The sequence below is a fragment of the Sinocyclocheilus rhinocerous genome, unplaced genomic scaffold (genome assembly GCF_001515625.1).
Source record: "Sinocyclocheilus rhinocerous isolate Xijiao unplaced genomic scaffold, SAMN03320098_v1.1 scaffold182, whole genome shotgun sequence".
In the NCBI taxonomy this organism is placed as follows: domain Eukaryota; kingdom Metazoa; phylum Chordata; class Actinopteri; order Cypriniformes; family Cyprinidae; genus Sinocyclocheilus; species Sinocyclocheilus rhinocerous.
Genome location: NW_015655576.1, coordinates 738,403 through 753,098, shown reverse-complemented (window position 1 = coordinate 753,098; position 14,696 = coordinate 738,403). Strand labels below are relative to the sequence as shown.

Below are 14,696 nucleotides of genomic sequence, written 5' to 3'. Positions count from 1 at the left end.
TGCTATCAAACACATTAGTAGAGTAGAGAAAACTATGTAATAACACAGACAGCACTGTGGGAATTATGTAGTTAACAACTCGTTACACAAATGAAAACGGTCTCATATTTGAGCTTGTTTTTTGATTCCAGCTTTGCTCAATCTGGAGATTCATCAACAAATACCAAACACTATTGAAGGAGGAACAGTTAACTGTATGATGCTTTTCATTCATTATCTGCTCCAGCTCAAAACAGTATTCATAAATAAATGTATTTCATAATATTTATAGATCAATTAAACCCCTTATCTTGTAAACAAAATTCATAGTGATATAGAGGAATAAGTAATAAAGTATTTTCAGTTACACTCATTTTAGTCATTTAAGCATAATTCTTTAAATCAAAAGGTTTTTAAGATCACATAAAATCCTCCTTGTGTGTAGTGTAAGTAATATGTAATGTTTATTACATTACACTTTTTATTTAATTTCCTTTTATTTCATAATGTAAATCCAGTTACTGATCACATTAATAATCATCACAGATAATCAGTGGTGTGAAGTTTTCATTCTTCAGATACCCCAAACTATCAAATGGATAGAGTTTCTCATCAAAAGACTGATTAGTGTAAGAATACATAAGAGACATGGACTCCACATCATAAAAAGTGATAAGACCCTTTTCATAATCCACAAACACACCGACCCTCTGAGGTTTCACACTCAGAGAAAGAGAGACATGGTAAGACTCATAAGCCCAATATTTCCCATTTTTCAGACACACAGACCAGTATCCATTCTCAGGACTCAGACATATCGACCCCGTCCTGCTAACAGATGCTCTGGTCACTCCTAAATACCACTCAGTCTGTCCCTTCACCTGCACCTCAAAGTAAAAACACCCTGAGGAGAATCCATCCTTCCCAAGAACACCAAGATATTGATCAAATCTGTCTTTTTGTTCATCCACTCCTTTCTGTTTTCTGTTTCCATTTCTCACTTGTTTCCCATCATCAGACACGATGAGATGTGAATGAGCCATATCAGCATCCAGAATCACATTCACTGCAAAAAATATTGAAAATTCTGCTTTACAGATGAGTACGTAACAAAGATAATGACAATTATTATTTATAGGAATCATGGTAACTTTACAAGAAGATTAACAAAAATGGAAATACTTGATTATGTGTGAATAATGAATTTAATAAAAAAGAATGGGGAAAAAACCCTGTAATGTTCACTGTGTATTATATTATGAACAATAATGTTCACAATTTTCACATTTGCTACTTGGAGACTGAAATGTTCTGATTGTTCTGGTTGTGTTTTTCCTGATTCATTTTCCTGATTCATTTGCTTTGAGGTTGTTTTCTCTATGTGTCATCGTTTTCAATGTTGGATCCCCTAGTGTGAATTTTTAGGGGTCCTGCTAACAGATGCTCTGGTCACTCCTAAATACCACTCAGTCTGTCCCTTCACCTGCACCTCAAAGTAAAAACACCCTGAGGAGAATCCATCCTTCCCAAGAACACCAAGATAATCATTAAATCTGTCTTTTTGTGCTTCATTTCTATCCAATTCTTTTTTGTGTGCTTTTACAAGTTTCACTTGTTTCCCATCACAATACACGATGAGACGTCGATGAGCCGTATCAGCATTCAGAATTACATTCACTGTGGAAAACAATAGTAGATTTGTTGTTTTTTTCCTGTTGTACCGAAATCGTATCGAACCGTGACCCCGAACCGAGGTATGTACCGAACCGTGACATCTGTGTATCGTTACACCCCTACCGTACGCAAATGATGGCTCCCTAAACTTGGTGTGATAGCAGTTTTTAGAGTTGATAGGCATAGGCAGAAGGTGAACCAACTCCAGGGTAAGGCTAAAAGCAGCCAAATGTATTAAACATCATAAACCCGTCTTTTTAGGCAACAACCAGACATGGGTGTCATGTAGGCATATGTTTAATGGGACTGAATTTGTATTTAACGTGATTACAATTTAATAAAAACGTTAGAATTTGATATAGAAAGTGACATTATCACTAACATTGATCTATCGCGAGTTTAAGCACTCTCAAAAAATATATATATCGTTATAATCACTGGAGCTGTATACACTGTGAAATGAATCTCTTACTTACATTGTACGTGCATCTGCGCTTTGTTGTTTATGATGAGAGATTTCGCGGAATTCAGTCAGAGAATGCGCGCGCACTCAAAACTGACGAGTTTCAGTGATGACTCATCTGAACGCCTCTGATTGGCCATTGCATTCCTAAGCTAAAGAGAATTGTGTGTGATTGGTTAAAATGCGCAACACTTTTAAAATGCCTCAAATGAAATACGGTGCAACATGAACAGATCTTAATTTGATGCCACAATCGACATTGTCTGTTCATTTTCACTTTGTTAGCAACAGACGTAATAGATTTAATTTGTTTGTGCAGGGGCATTTTTGTCCAATTTAGTGGCATTTTTGCCCCAAGTCTCCATGGCCAGGGGAAGGCTAAACCTTCCCCAGCCTTACACACGCTCCGCCTATGTTGATAGGCTCTTTCTGAGCCTCCTCGTGAGGGTAGCTGTGCTGAGTACTTGCTTCCGAGGGCTCTGGTCTGCACATAGGTCAAGCATGGCTTGTGCTCCTCTCGCTTTACAGAGTTGTAATGCTGAGCTCTCCGCTTCCTAGACCGCTATGCTGCAGTTATGTCAGGTTGCTAGGCTCTCTGTGAGTCTCCCTGTTCAGCTGCACATAGATTGAGCTTGGAGGGTGGTGCTCTCATTCTAGAGAGTTGTTTTGCAGAATATTCCGCTCCTTGGAGCTCCATGCTTCAGCCATGCCAGGTTGTTAGGTCCTCAATGGGCCTTCGTGATAAGGGCAGCCTAATTTTGAACTTGCCAGTGCTCCCCTTGCTCAGAGGGTCACCTGTGAGTATGCCACTCCCTAAGGCGGTAAGCGTAAGAGTACTCCCACAGCTTTAGAGGGTCATTATGTTGAGTACTTGCTCCCGAGACCTCTGTTTTGCATGTAGGTTGAACGTTCTTAGTACTCCTCTCTCTCTAGAGAGTTATTATGCAGAGTACTCTACTCCCTAGAGCTCTGTGCTGGGTGAGCTCTGTGAGGTCAGGTTGTTAGGCACCCTGTGAGCCTCCTTTATGGTATGTATTCCTTTATGGTACGTATTCAGAGTATTCCGCTTCTTAGAGCTTCTTCAGCCATGCCAGGTTGTTAGGCCCTTGATGGGTCTCTTTTATGCCCTTATGGTTGAGCTTAGCAGTGCTCCCCTCTGCTCTGAGGGTTGTCTGAGAATACGCTGATCCCTAAGGTGGTAAGCATTAGAGTGCTCATTTTAGAGGCTCATTTTAGAGGGTCATTATGCTGAGTATTTGCTCCTGAGAGCTCTGTTCTGCACACAGGTTGAACACACTTGGTACTCCTCTTGCTTTAGAGAGTTCTTATGCGAAGTATTTCGCTCCCTAGAGCTCTGTGCTGCAGTAAAGTCAGGTCATTAGTCTCCCTGATGATCTGCCCTTATGGTCGAGCTTGGCAGTGCTCCCCTCACTTCAGAGGGTTGTCTGTGAGTACACCACTCACTAAGGTGGTGAGCATAACAGTAATCCCCTTGCTTTAGAGGGTCGATATTTGAGTATTTGCTCCCAATAGCTCTATCATGTGCATAGGTTGAGCGTGTTCAGTACACCCCCCGCTTTAAGTGGTCATCATGCTGAGTACTCCGCTCTGAGTACTTATTCAGAGCCTCATCCTGTAGCCTCCCCGGGAGTTAGGGGTAGACACAGTGGGTCCCCCTAGGCAGGTGCGAATTTTGGGGGCCCTAAACAAGCGGTCCTTGGGGGCCCCTTTGGTAGAAATCGCGTTCCTTGGGGGCAGGGGTGTCATGTACTTAGAATTTTTGAGGGTGCACTTGTGGGGAAGGTGGGGGGGTTGTCATGCCACACACAGCAGCCACGATAGTACTGTATAACTGATGTAGGCCTATTGGTTTTATTCCATTTTTCCGTTTTCTTTTTCATTTAAAATATACCCAAACTTGTTAATTATATCATGAAATATCTTGATTCTTGAATATGTGTAAGTAAGTGAATTTAGTAGCCTAAGTGTAATCTATTACCTACGCATAAAACCCGTCTTTTTACTTAAGTACTTTACTTATGGGTGTCATGTAATCAAATATTTTAATACGTCTGATTTTGTATTTAACGTGAATTTAATAAAAGATATTGTAAGTTACTAATTATAATGCTTTCATTGTACAGAAAGTAAGCCAAGAATATTTACATTATCAAATAACATTTTCATTGACTTAAATCTAGTGCGAGTTTAAGCACTGTCAAAAACTCCTGTTTGCCTATAATCAATGAAACTGTCTACACTGTGAAATGAATCTCTTAATTACATCGTACGGACATTTGCACTCTGATGTTTATGATTAGAGAATTTGCAATGAGTACGTGCACGAACAAACCTCCGCGACGTTTCAGCGATGACTAATCTGAACGCTTCTGATTGGACACTGCATTCATAAACTCAACATAATCGTCTGTAATTGGTTTAATGCGCAACTCTGCAAAAACGCATAAAAAAGATTTGATACAACATGAGCAGATATCAATTTAATGCCGCAATCGACACTTTTTTCATTTCATCTTTCACTGTAATTGCGACAGTGTGAGAAACAGAAAATAAACATTATATGGTTGAAAACACGGAAAAGTTTTGATAGATGACAAGTGAGTGCGTCTGTCTCAGGCTCAGCGCCAGCCAAAGCGCGAACGCAGATTTGAATTGAGCAGCTGATGATAATCACACCATTTTTCCGTTTTCTTTTTCATTTAAAATATACCCAAACTTGTTAATTATATCATGAAATATCTTGATTCTTGAATATGTGTAAGTAAGTGAATTTAGTAGCCTAAGTGTAATCTATTACCTACGCATAAAACCCGTCTTTTTACTTAAGTACTTTACTTATGGGTGTCATGTAATCAAATATTTTAATACGTCTGATTTTGTATTTAACGTGAATTTAATAAAAGATATTGTAAGTTACTAATTATAATGCTTTCATTGTACAGAAAGTAAGCCAAGAATATTTACATTATCAAATAACATTTTCATTGACTTAAATCTAGTGCGAGTTTAAGCACTGTCAAAAACTCCGGTTTGCCTATAATCAATGAAACTGTCTACACTGTGAAATGAATCTCTTAATTACATCGTACGGACATTTGCACTCTGATGTTTATGATTGGAGAATTTGCAATGAGTACGTGCACTGAACAAACCTCCGCGACGTTTCAGAGATGACTAATCTGAACGCTTCTGATTGGACACTGCATTCATAAACTCAACATAATCGTCTGTAATTGGTTTAATGCGCAACTCTGCAAAAACGCATAAAAAAGATTTGATACAACATGAGCAGATATCAATTTAATGCCGCAATCGACACTTTTTTCATTTCATCTTTCACTGTAATTGCGACAGTGTGAGAAACAGAAAATAAACATTATATGGTTGAAAACACGGAAAAGTTTTGATAGATGACAAGTGAGTGCGTCTGTCTCAGGCTCAGCGCCAGCCAAAGCGCGAACGCAGATTTGAATTGAGCAGCTGATGATAATCACACCGGTGTGATTGTATCAAATGTAAAAATATTATTGGGCTATTTTTTGTCTTTTGGAATCCACTTGGGTCAAAAATCTGAGGGGCACGTTCCCCCTCTCCTCGGTTTGAATGGGTATGATGCCTCTGCTCTGGGGGCCTCCTGGACCGTGGGGCCCCACACAATTGTGTTGTTTGCGTGGTGCCTAAACACACTACTGCCCTTAGGTGACAGGCTAGGGTCTGGTAGAAATAGTAAGAAATAGATGCCTGGCCATATCCCCTTGAAGGAATCATACTAGATGTGATTCCAAGCCTTTGAGCTCTGCCCTGAGGCCGAGCTCCCTTCTGCTCAGTCCCTAGGTGGTAAGTTCTTTAGGGTATGTAGCTCAGGTTTTTGGCTGAAGGGGATAGTGTCACTGATTGCTACGTCCGAGGGGTAACTATGACGGTTATCCTGTGGAGCTGATGCTTAGTGCTTGCCTTCAGAGATTATGGCATGCACTCCCCTCAACATGGCAGAGTGGGTATTTCGTTCCCCATAGCAACCACTAGAGGATGCAGTGTGAGTTCCCTTGAAAGGGAATGTCTCATGTTACGCATGTAACCATGGTTCCCTGAAAGGGAACGAGACATTGCATCCCCTCGCCATGCCTCAGGGATGCCTACTTCGTCTCCTTCAGACAATGGTCACACTGGTAGTGACATCATAAGCTGTTGCCAGCCAATGTTTTTGTTGTGTTTAGACATGTGCTTCAGACACCGGTGATGCTGGAAGCATTCCCCATAGTGACCGCTAGAGGACGCAGTGTATCGTTCCCTCTCAGGGAACTATGGTTACATGCATTACCTGAGACGTTATAACAGGAATTTGTGAGATCGCGATGAGTGACGAATTTTTTGTGATGTTAAAAGGGAGCTTTATTTGCGCGCTTTCTTGGCTATATATAATCCATTCTGAATTTCAATTGTATGGGCTATTTTTTGTCTTTTGGAATCCACTTGGGTCAAAAATCTGAGGGGCACGTTCCCCCTCTCCTCGGTTTGAATGGGTATGATGCCTCTGCTCTGGGGGCCTCCTGGACCGTGGGGCCCCACACAATTGTGTTGTTTGCGTGGTGCCTAAACACACTACTGCCCTTAGGTGACAGGCTAGGGTCTGGTAGAAATAGTAAGAAATAGATGCCTGGCCATATCCCCTTGAAGGAATCATACTAGATGTGATTCCAAGCCTTTGAGCTCTGCCCTGAGGCCGAGCTCCCTTCTGCTCAGTCCCTAGGTGGTAAGTTCTTTAGGGTATGTAGCTCAGGTTTTTGGCTGAAGGGGATAGTGTCACTGATTGCTACGTCCGAGGGGTAACTATGACGGTTATCCTGTGGAGCTGATGCTTAGTGCTTGCCTTCAGAGATTATGGCATGCACTCCCCTCAACATGGCAGAGTGGGTATTTCGTTCCCCATAGCAACCACTAGAGGATGCAGTGTGAGTTCCCTTGAAAGGGAATGTCTCATGTTACGCATGTAACCATGGTTCCCTGAAAGGGAACGAGACATTGCATCCCCTCGCCATGCCTCAGGGATGCCTGCTTCGTCTCCTTCAGACAATGGTCACACTGGTAGTGACATCATAAGCTGTTGCCAGCCAATGTTTTTGTTGTGTTTAGACATGTGCTTCAGACACCGGTGATGACTAATTTTTTGTGATGTTAAAAGGGAGCTTTATTTGCACGCTTTCTTGGCTATATATAATCCATTCTGAATTTCAATTGTATTTTATTTTTGTTTTTCATGATGCTAAGACGACCAGTGGCCACATACATAAAATGCATAAAGTAACAGAATATTACCTTTGTTTTTATGAACAAACACAGCTATCAGTATTCCAGCAATCATACTGAGCACAATAAAAACTGAAATCAGGATGATTGGTGTCCTCCAAGAAATAAACATATTACCTGTAAAACAAAACAGTAATTCAGCACATTGTGTAAATCAAATGTTTATTACTGGTTCATAAAAATATATAATGCTAAATTCTGAATGGTATATACACAATAAAATTATAATATAAAAATCTGTTAATGAATCCAATGCTGCTAATGTTTTAAGCTTAACATAATGTAATGGACTAAGGTAATGATCATTAAAACATTTTACTGCAACAAAATGAAAACATGACAAACAATAACAACAACAAAAGTGTCAGTTCTTACTTGTGGTGATAATCAGTGCCTCCAGCATGTGATGTCTCAGTTTGACTCTGCAGTGAATCTTGTCACTGTGATGTAAAGTGATAGTATGTTTCACATTGAATCCCTCTGTGTTTCTGTGTTTCTCTGTAGTTTCTGAACTCAAACTGACTCCTGCACTGTCCAGCCACTCAAGATCAGGTTCAGGATACCAGCCTTCAGATTCACACTGTAGATGAAGCCCTCCTGAATGATCAAACCCATCTACAGTGATCACTGGAGGACGTCCTACAGCTACAGACCAACATCAACAACATTCAGTGAGTGAATTAAACAATATAATAAAAAAGCAACATGTGAGGTTCACCTTTTTCAAATATTAGATCAGTTTACCTCAAAACCATTCTAATGAGATTACTCTCACAAATACCATTGCTCAGATGATATGTCAGCATTAATTAGTATATACAGAGTTTATAAATATGCTGAATTGATTTTTGTCACCATCTTACTGGGGGCTTCTTCCCCTCATCTTAACCTACATCAAACGCATCATGACTAAACTTAAATGTTAGCTTTCACTGGTTTACTCACCTTCAACTTTAACATTAACAGTGGTGTCATCGTTCCAGGATTTGGACTGAATGAAACATTTATAAAGTCCTTCATCAGAGACTCGGACTGATGAGAGTTTGAGTGATGCGTTTCCTCTCTGTAGTTCTTGATGATTCAGTTTTGTTCTCCCTCTGTAGGACTGAATCTGCTCTGTGTTTCTGTCTTCATGATCATCAAAGAGATGCACTAGTAAGTATTTCTGATCTAGTCTATGCCACTCCACTCTCATGTCCACAACACTGATGCTGGGTTTGACTGAACTTTGCTTTTATTGTTGTGATTATTTGTATGATTATTTTAATCCTTTTTTATGTAAAGCACTTTGAATTACCATTGTGTATGAAATGTGCTATATAAATAAACTTGCATTGCTTTGCCTTGAATATTATCCCTATACTGCCTTATTTACATAAAATATATAAAATAACAAGAAAACAAGTATTTTACCTCTGTTTTTATGAGCAAACACAGCTATCAGTATTCCAGCAATCACACTGAGCACAACAATCACGATGACTGATGTCCTCCAAGAATTAAACATATTACCTGCAAAACAAAACAGTAATTAAGCATTCTGACAAGATTATTAAAAAAATATATCATGTTCATTTCTGAATGGTACATAGACAGTAAAATGTTTTAGCTTTACATAATGTAACTGACTAAGCTGATAATCATTAAATATTTTTACTTCATCAAAAATACCATAAGAAGATGACAAACTTGCCAGTACTTACTTGAGCTGATAATCAGTGCCTCCAGCATGTGATGTCTCAGTTTGACTCTGCAGTGAATCTTGTCACTGTGATGTACAGTGATAGTATGTTTCACATTGAATCCCTCTGTGTTTCTGTGTGTCTCTGTAGTTTCTGAACTCAAACTGACTCCTGCACTGTCCAGCCACTCAAGATCAGGTTCAGGATACCAGCCTTCAGATTCACACTGTAGATGAAGCCCTCCTGAATGATCAAACCCATCTACAGTGATCACTGGAGGACGTCCTACAGCTACAGACCAACATCAACAACATTCAGTGAGTGAATTAAACAATATAATAAAAAAGCAACATGTGAGGTTCACCTTTTTCAAATATTAGATCAGTTTACCTCAAAACCATTCTAATGAGATTACTCTCACAAATACCATTGCTCAGATGATATGTCAGCATTAATTAGTATATACAGAGTTTATAAATATGCTGAATTGATTTTTGTCACCATCTTACTGGGGGCTTCTTCCCCTCATCTTAACCTACATCAAACGCATCATGACTAAACTTAAATGTTAGCTTTCACTGGTTTACTCACCTTCAACTTTAACATTAACAGTGGTGTCATCGTTCCAGGATTTGGACTGAATGAAACATTTATAAAGTCCTTCATCAGAGACTCGGACTGATGAGAGTTTGAGTGATGCGTTTCCTCTCTGTAGTTCTTGATGATTCAGTTTTGTTCTCCCTCTGTAGGACTGAATCTGCTCTGTGTTTCTGTCTTCATGATCATCAAAGAGATGCACTAGTAAGTATTTCTGATCTAGTCTATGCCACTCCACTCTCATGTCCACAACACTGATGCTGGGTTTGACTGAACAGGGCAGAATCACATCTTCACCAGCTACAGCAAATACAGAATCTGCAGGACCCACTACCTTATACTGCTCTGTAAAAGAGAAAGAAAGTAGGTCTGTTACATACAGGGTATCTGAAGAGTTTTAAAGTCAAATTTAAGACCCTGTCAAGACCTGCTAAAGTAAAACGAATACCATATGTCCATATACAAACCTATACAATCTCAACATAAATCACATATACCAGATTATTTTACTCAGTTAGAAGGATGCTACACACATTCAAATGCAAAACCTAGTAACTGCAAAATTTAAAATACCCAAGACATGTTTTATTCAATATATACATATTTAATAAAATTGGTTTGTGTACTAATATCAAACAAAATCAATACATACAAATTAGAGGTGGATTGATATTGGATTTTGCTGATTCTGACAAACAGAGTTGCACAATCTCACAGACTTTGGCCTGGGACACACTAGACGATTTTCAAATCTTAACCGATTTTAAAACTATGGGAGACCACAGACATGAAGACAGTTTCAACTGATTTTTAGCCTTATAATCCTCTGAACGCACACACCAGATGATTTGACCAGACACGAGATCTCACTGAGATTCTCACTGAGAAACGTGATTAGAGAAGAAAAACACATGGAAGGACAGTCAAAGTTGTCCACAGGCTGTACTTCTGTTGTACAGTGAAAAAAAAAAGAAAGAATATGGGTGATATTCTTTCTCTGTACTCTGCTTTCATGGCATGTTTGTGGCTGCCAAGTTTCAGCTATAGATGGACACAACATCCGCAAATCGAGAAAGGAAAACTTGAAATCGCATCATATGACCCCTTTAAAATCGGCCTTAAAATCTTCAAGTGTGGCTAGCCTTCCATAGGAATTGAGGAATGCAGAAGTAACGTGTGTCGTGGAGTAACCAATAGTTCCAAACAACTAATAGTTCCAGCACTGAACCTCATTCAGTGTTTCTCAAGCACACTACCTGGTAAATTGAGGAAATTACTTCATTTTTTGACATTTTATTGCATTAGTTGACCTCTCAGGAATCTAACCAGTAGTGTTTGTTGTTAGATAATACATATAATTGCAGTTACATACTGTCAGCAAAGTCTTTACCAACCATTCTATATGATCTATTTTAATACTTAAAGTAGCCCATCATAAATGTAAAATGTACTAAAAATAAATAAATTAATTAATTAATAAATAAATAAAATAAGAACCAAAATTAAGTTAATTCAGCATGCTCAATTCTAATCCGAAATAGGCTATTTCTCTATTGCTTCAATCTAGCCACTGCTAAAGTCAGAACAAGTCTGTATGGGCTGAATAGAGCAAATCAGTGTCTCACCAGTAAAGTTTTGCTGGACGATGAGTGTAATCAAGGTAAAGATGATTACAATGACATACTTGAGTCGTACATTATTAGACATGTGCGAGTCCGTTATAATGAATGCAAAACAAACCGCTCTCTGATAGCTTTTTGCACAAGCACATTTCATTATGGTCACATGTCTGGTGAGTGTTTTATAATGGATACTCTTTGAAGAAGAGTATCATACATACATACATACATATTTATGTATGTATGTATGTATTTATTCATTTATTTATTTATGCTTCAAGTCTTTTTTTTCTTCTGTTAACTTTTTCTTTAACTGTTCATTAAATCCTACTGGGATGGGTTAGTGTGAAAATAATAATAATAATAATAATAATAATAATAATAAACATTGTAATATTTCCTATTTTATTTTAAGTATTGTTCATTTATTTTTCATTGAACACGTTGTGCGTCTAGAGATTAACATTATTTTAAAACACACTAATATCATTTTACAGTGGAGTGGAGTACAATCTTGCCTAGAGCACCAAAATGGTAAGAAACGGCCCTGGCTGAACACAAAATAAGATATTTGAAAGAATGTGGGAAACCAAACAGATGCCACTGACTTCTATAGTATGAAAAAAAGGGCTACTATGGAAGACAGTGGGGACCAGAAACTGTTTGGCACATTTTTCAAAATATTTTTTGAAATTTGAGATCGAATTTTCATTTTTGGGTGAACTATCCCTTTAAGACTTGTGTTATACTTTTAAGATACTGAAACAATTTTATGACCTTAAATTTTGATAAAACTGATTTTTTTTTTTTTTTTTGACATTTTAAGACTTTGTAAGGACCTGTGAGACCCTGCGCAAGACCTACAGGTTTTGTGTCTTTACCTCTACATGTGAACCGAGGTGTTATCATCAAACCTATATGATTATCTACAAAAGAAGATAATAATTCACTGGACAGTTAAGTGTCTAGTATCAACCTCCAAAAGGGACAAAAAGTTACAATAACAGTGCATAACTTAGATGTGTCAAGCCAGGTTTAATGTCATTGGCACTAGTCAAACCACCCTGTCACACACTGATCACAACAAATGTGTGATTCTAGTATTTTGAAACAAACAAAACAACACAAGAGACACACCTTTCCTAAAAATTGTTTTTCCTCATTCCACACGTTTCCATGTAAAGCAGCAAGGTTTGCACTTGACTATGTATTATTAATTATAATTGCACAGCTCTCTGTAAAACTGATTAGTCTCTCTCTCTCTCGATGAACTGATCAGTTGTCAATTCAGTGGTGAAATATTTCTGAATAATGCTATTTATCTTTGACAACGTTATATAACTGACCGCTTATCCTGCAACTTAGCCTAGTTTTCTACATGCACATGATCTCTGCAGTTTCTACAAGATAATGAAATAATTGCTATATCAGTATTTCATGTCGATTTATTTATTTGGTACGTAGCCATGTAAAAAGTGTAAAAAACTCTTTCTTTTACACATGAACACACACCTCATCTCTTTAAAACACAGCTCTCTAAAAGGAGTAAACCATTACCTGATCTTGAGTCTGTAATTCCACTAATAATCAGCAGCGTCAAACAAATGAACTTCATCCCTGAATGACACAGATGCTAAAAGAAAATTATGAAAAGAGAAAACATATTATAATCAGAAACTCACAGAATGGTGTATTAGCATGCAAGTGTTTGCCTCAGAATACTTAAGTACATACACATACACTTACCAAAAACTTAAGCTTACCACACACACACACACACACACACAATCACTTTCTGTTACATGAAAACCAGTTAAACCTGCAGAAATATGAAACATACTTTATCAAACATGCCCAAACAGATATACAGATGACTATTCATGTAAATTGAAACAATTGGATCTAGTATTTTGAAAAATTCTTTTTTTTATTCCTGTTTCAAAAACATCATACCCTTTTATTTATTTACATTTACTTATAATTATACATTATTTAAACTTGATGAAAGCATATATCTGACCTCAAGTCACGCTCTTGCTAGACTTACCCTTTTTCAGGTGTTTCTTGATTCTTCTATGAATTATGATCATTGTCTTGAGTGTCTGAATAAATTGTGTTGATATGAGAATTAATATGAAGATCATAAAGAAGTCATTACTGGCTTGGTTTTACGTATTTACATCACTGAACAACTTAAGTGATGACACAAAAAACTGCTCTGCAGAGAATATAATTTATAATAGAACGTGTGCCAATTTAACAGCTACATTACTAAGTATTAATGAGCAAATTAGGAGTTTACTGAGGTAAAATACATAGTTAATAGTTAGTTAATATTGAGAATTGGATCTTAAAATAAAGTGTGACCAAATTCATTGAAATAAAAAAACTGTTGTAGTTTAGGATTTTATCCAGTGAAAAAATTTTTTCTAGGCTTTAAAAACGCTAATCTCTAAAATGATCATAAATGAGCTCAACAATGAACATCTGAAATTAAACAGAGCCACTTTAACACAGAACATCAGATATACTGATAACACCTCAAAATTTCACTCAATAGAAAAAAAACAGGGTAGTATATTTTGGGGGGAGGGATTGGAACAACTTGAAGGGTCAGTAAATGATGACAGAATTTTCATTTTTGGGTGAACCATCCGTATAAGACAAAATCAATGTGAAATCAAACTAATAATAAAACATAGAATTCACACATTACAGTCATGAAAACTATGGAATAACACAGACAGCACTGTGGGAATGATGTAGTGAGCAACACATGTGACACAAATGAAAACCGTCTATATTTGAACTTGCTTTATTCCAGCTTTGCACAATCTGGACATTCATTAACAAATACCGAACACTATTGAGAAACATAGAATAAACCTATAATTGCTTTCACTAGCAGTCTAAATAATATGCAATATTTATTGCTATTACACTTTTTTTTTCTTTTAGTTGTATTTCCTTTTATGTCACAGTCACTGATCTCATTAGTAATCATCACAGATGATCAGTGGGATAGAATTTGTATTCCAAGAATAATAACCTTCCCCCAAACAAACAAATGGATAGAGTTTCTCATCAAAAGACTGGTCAGTGTAAGAATAGATATGATATATGGACTCCACATCATAAAAGGAGACGAGACCCTTTTCATAATCCACAAACACACCAACCCTCTGAGGATTCACACTCAGAGAAATCAGAAACTCACAGAATGGTGTATTAGCATGCAAGTGTTTGCCTCAGAATACTTAAGTACATACACATACACTTACCAAAAACTTAAGCTTACCACACACACACACACACACACACACAATCACTTTCTGTTACATGAAAACCAGTTAA

At 37.6% G+C, this 14,696-nt stretch overlaps 1 protein-coding gene across 1 annotated transcript; it reads right to left on the bottom strand.

Moving 5' to 3' along the window:
• Positions 1-509: 509 nt before the first annotated feature.
• Positions 510-12,957, bottom strand: LOC107718621 (butyrophilin-like protein 3). Its single transcript, XM_016525789.1, has 8 exons — positions 12,900-12,957; positions 9,718-10,068; positions 9,148-9,417; positions 8,858-8,956; positions 8,390-8,665; positions 7,820-8,089; positions 7,454-7,561; positions 510-1,045 (listed from the first exon to the last, which is right to left on the bottom strand). The coding sequence occupies exons 1-8, from the start codon at positions 12,955-12,957 to the stop codon at positions 510-512; spliced, it is 1,968 nt and encodes a 655-aa protein (XP_016381275.1).
• Between the last annotated feature and the right edge of the window lie 1,739 nt (positions 12,958-14,696).

Excerpts from the sequence above, each read along its gene's own strand:
- LOC107718621 (XM_016525789.1), bottom strand. The coding sequence starts at position 12,957 with ATGAAGTTCATTTGTTTGACGCTGCTGATTATTAGTGGAATTACAGAC. Across the intron at positions 8,957-9,147 it reads GGCACTGATTATCAGCTCAA|GTAATATGTTTAATTCTTGG; the intron begins GTAAGTACTGGC and ends TTTGTTTTGCAG. Across the intron at positions 8,666-8,857 it reads GTTTGCTCATAAAAACAGAG|TCAAACCCAGCATCAGTGTT; the intron begins GTAAAATACTTG and ends AGCAAAGTTCAG.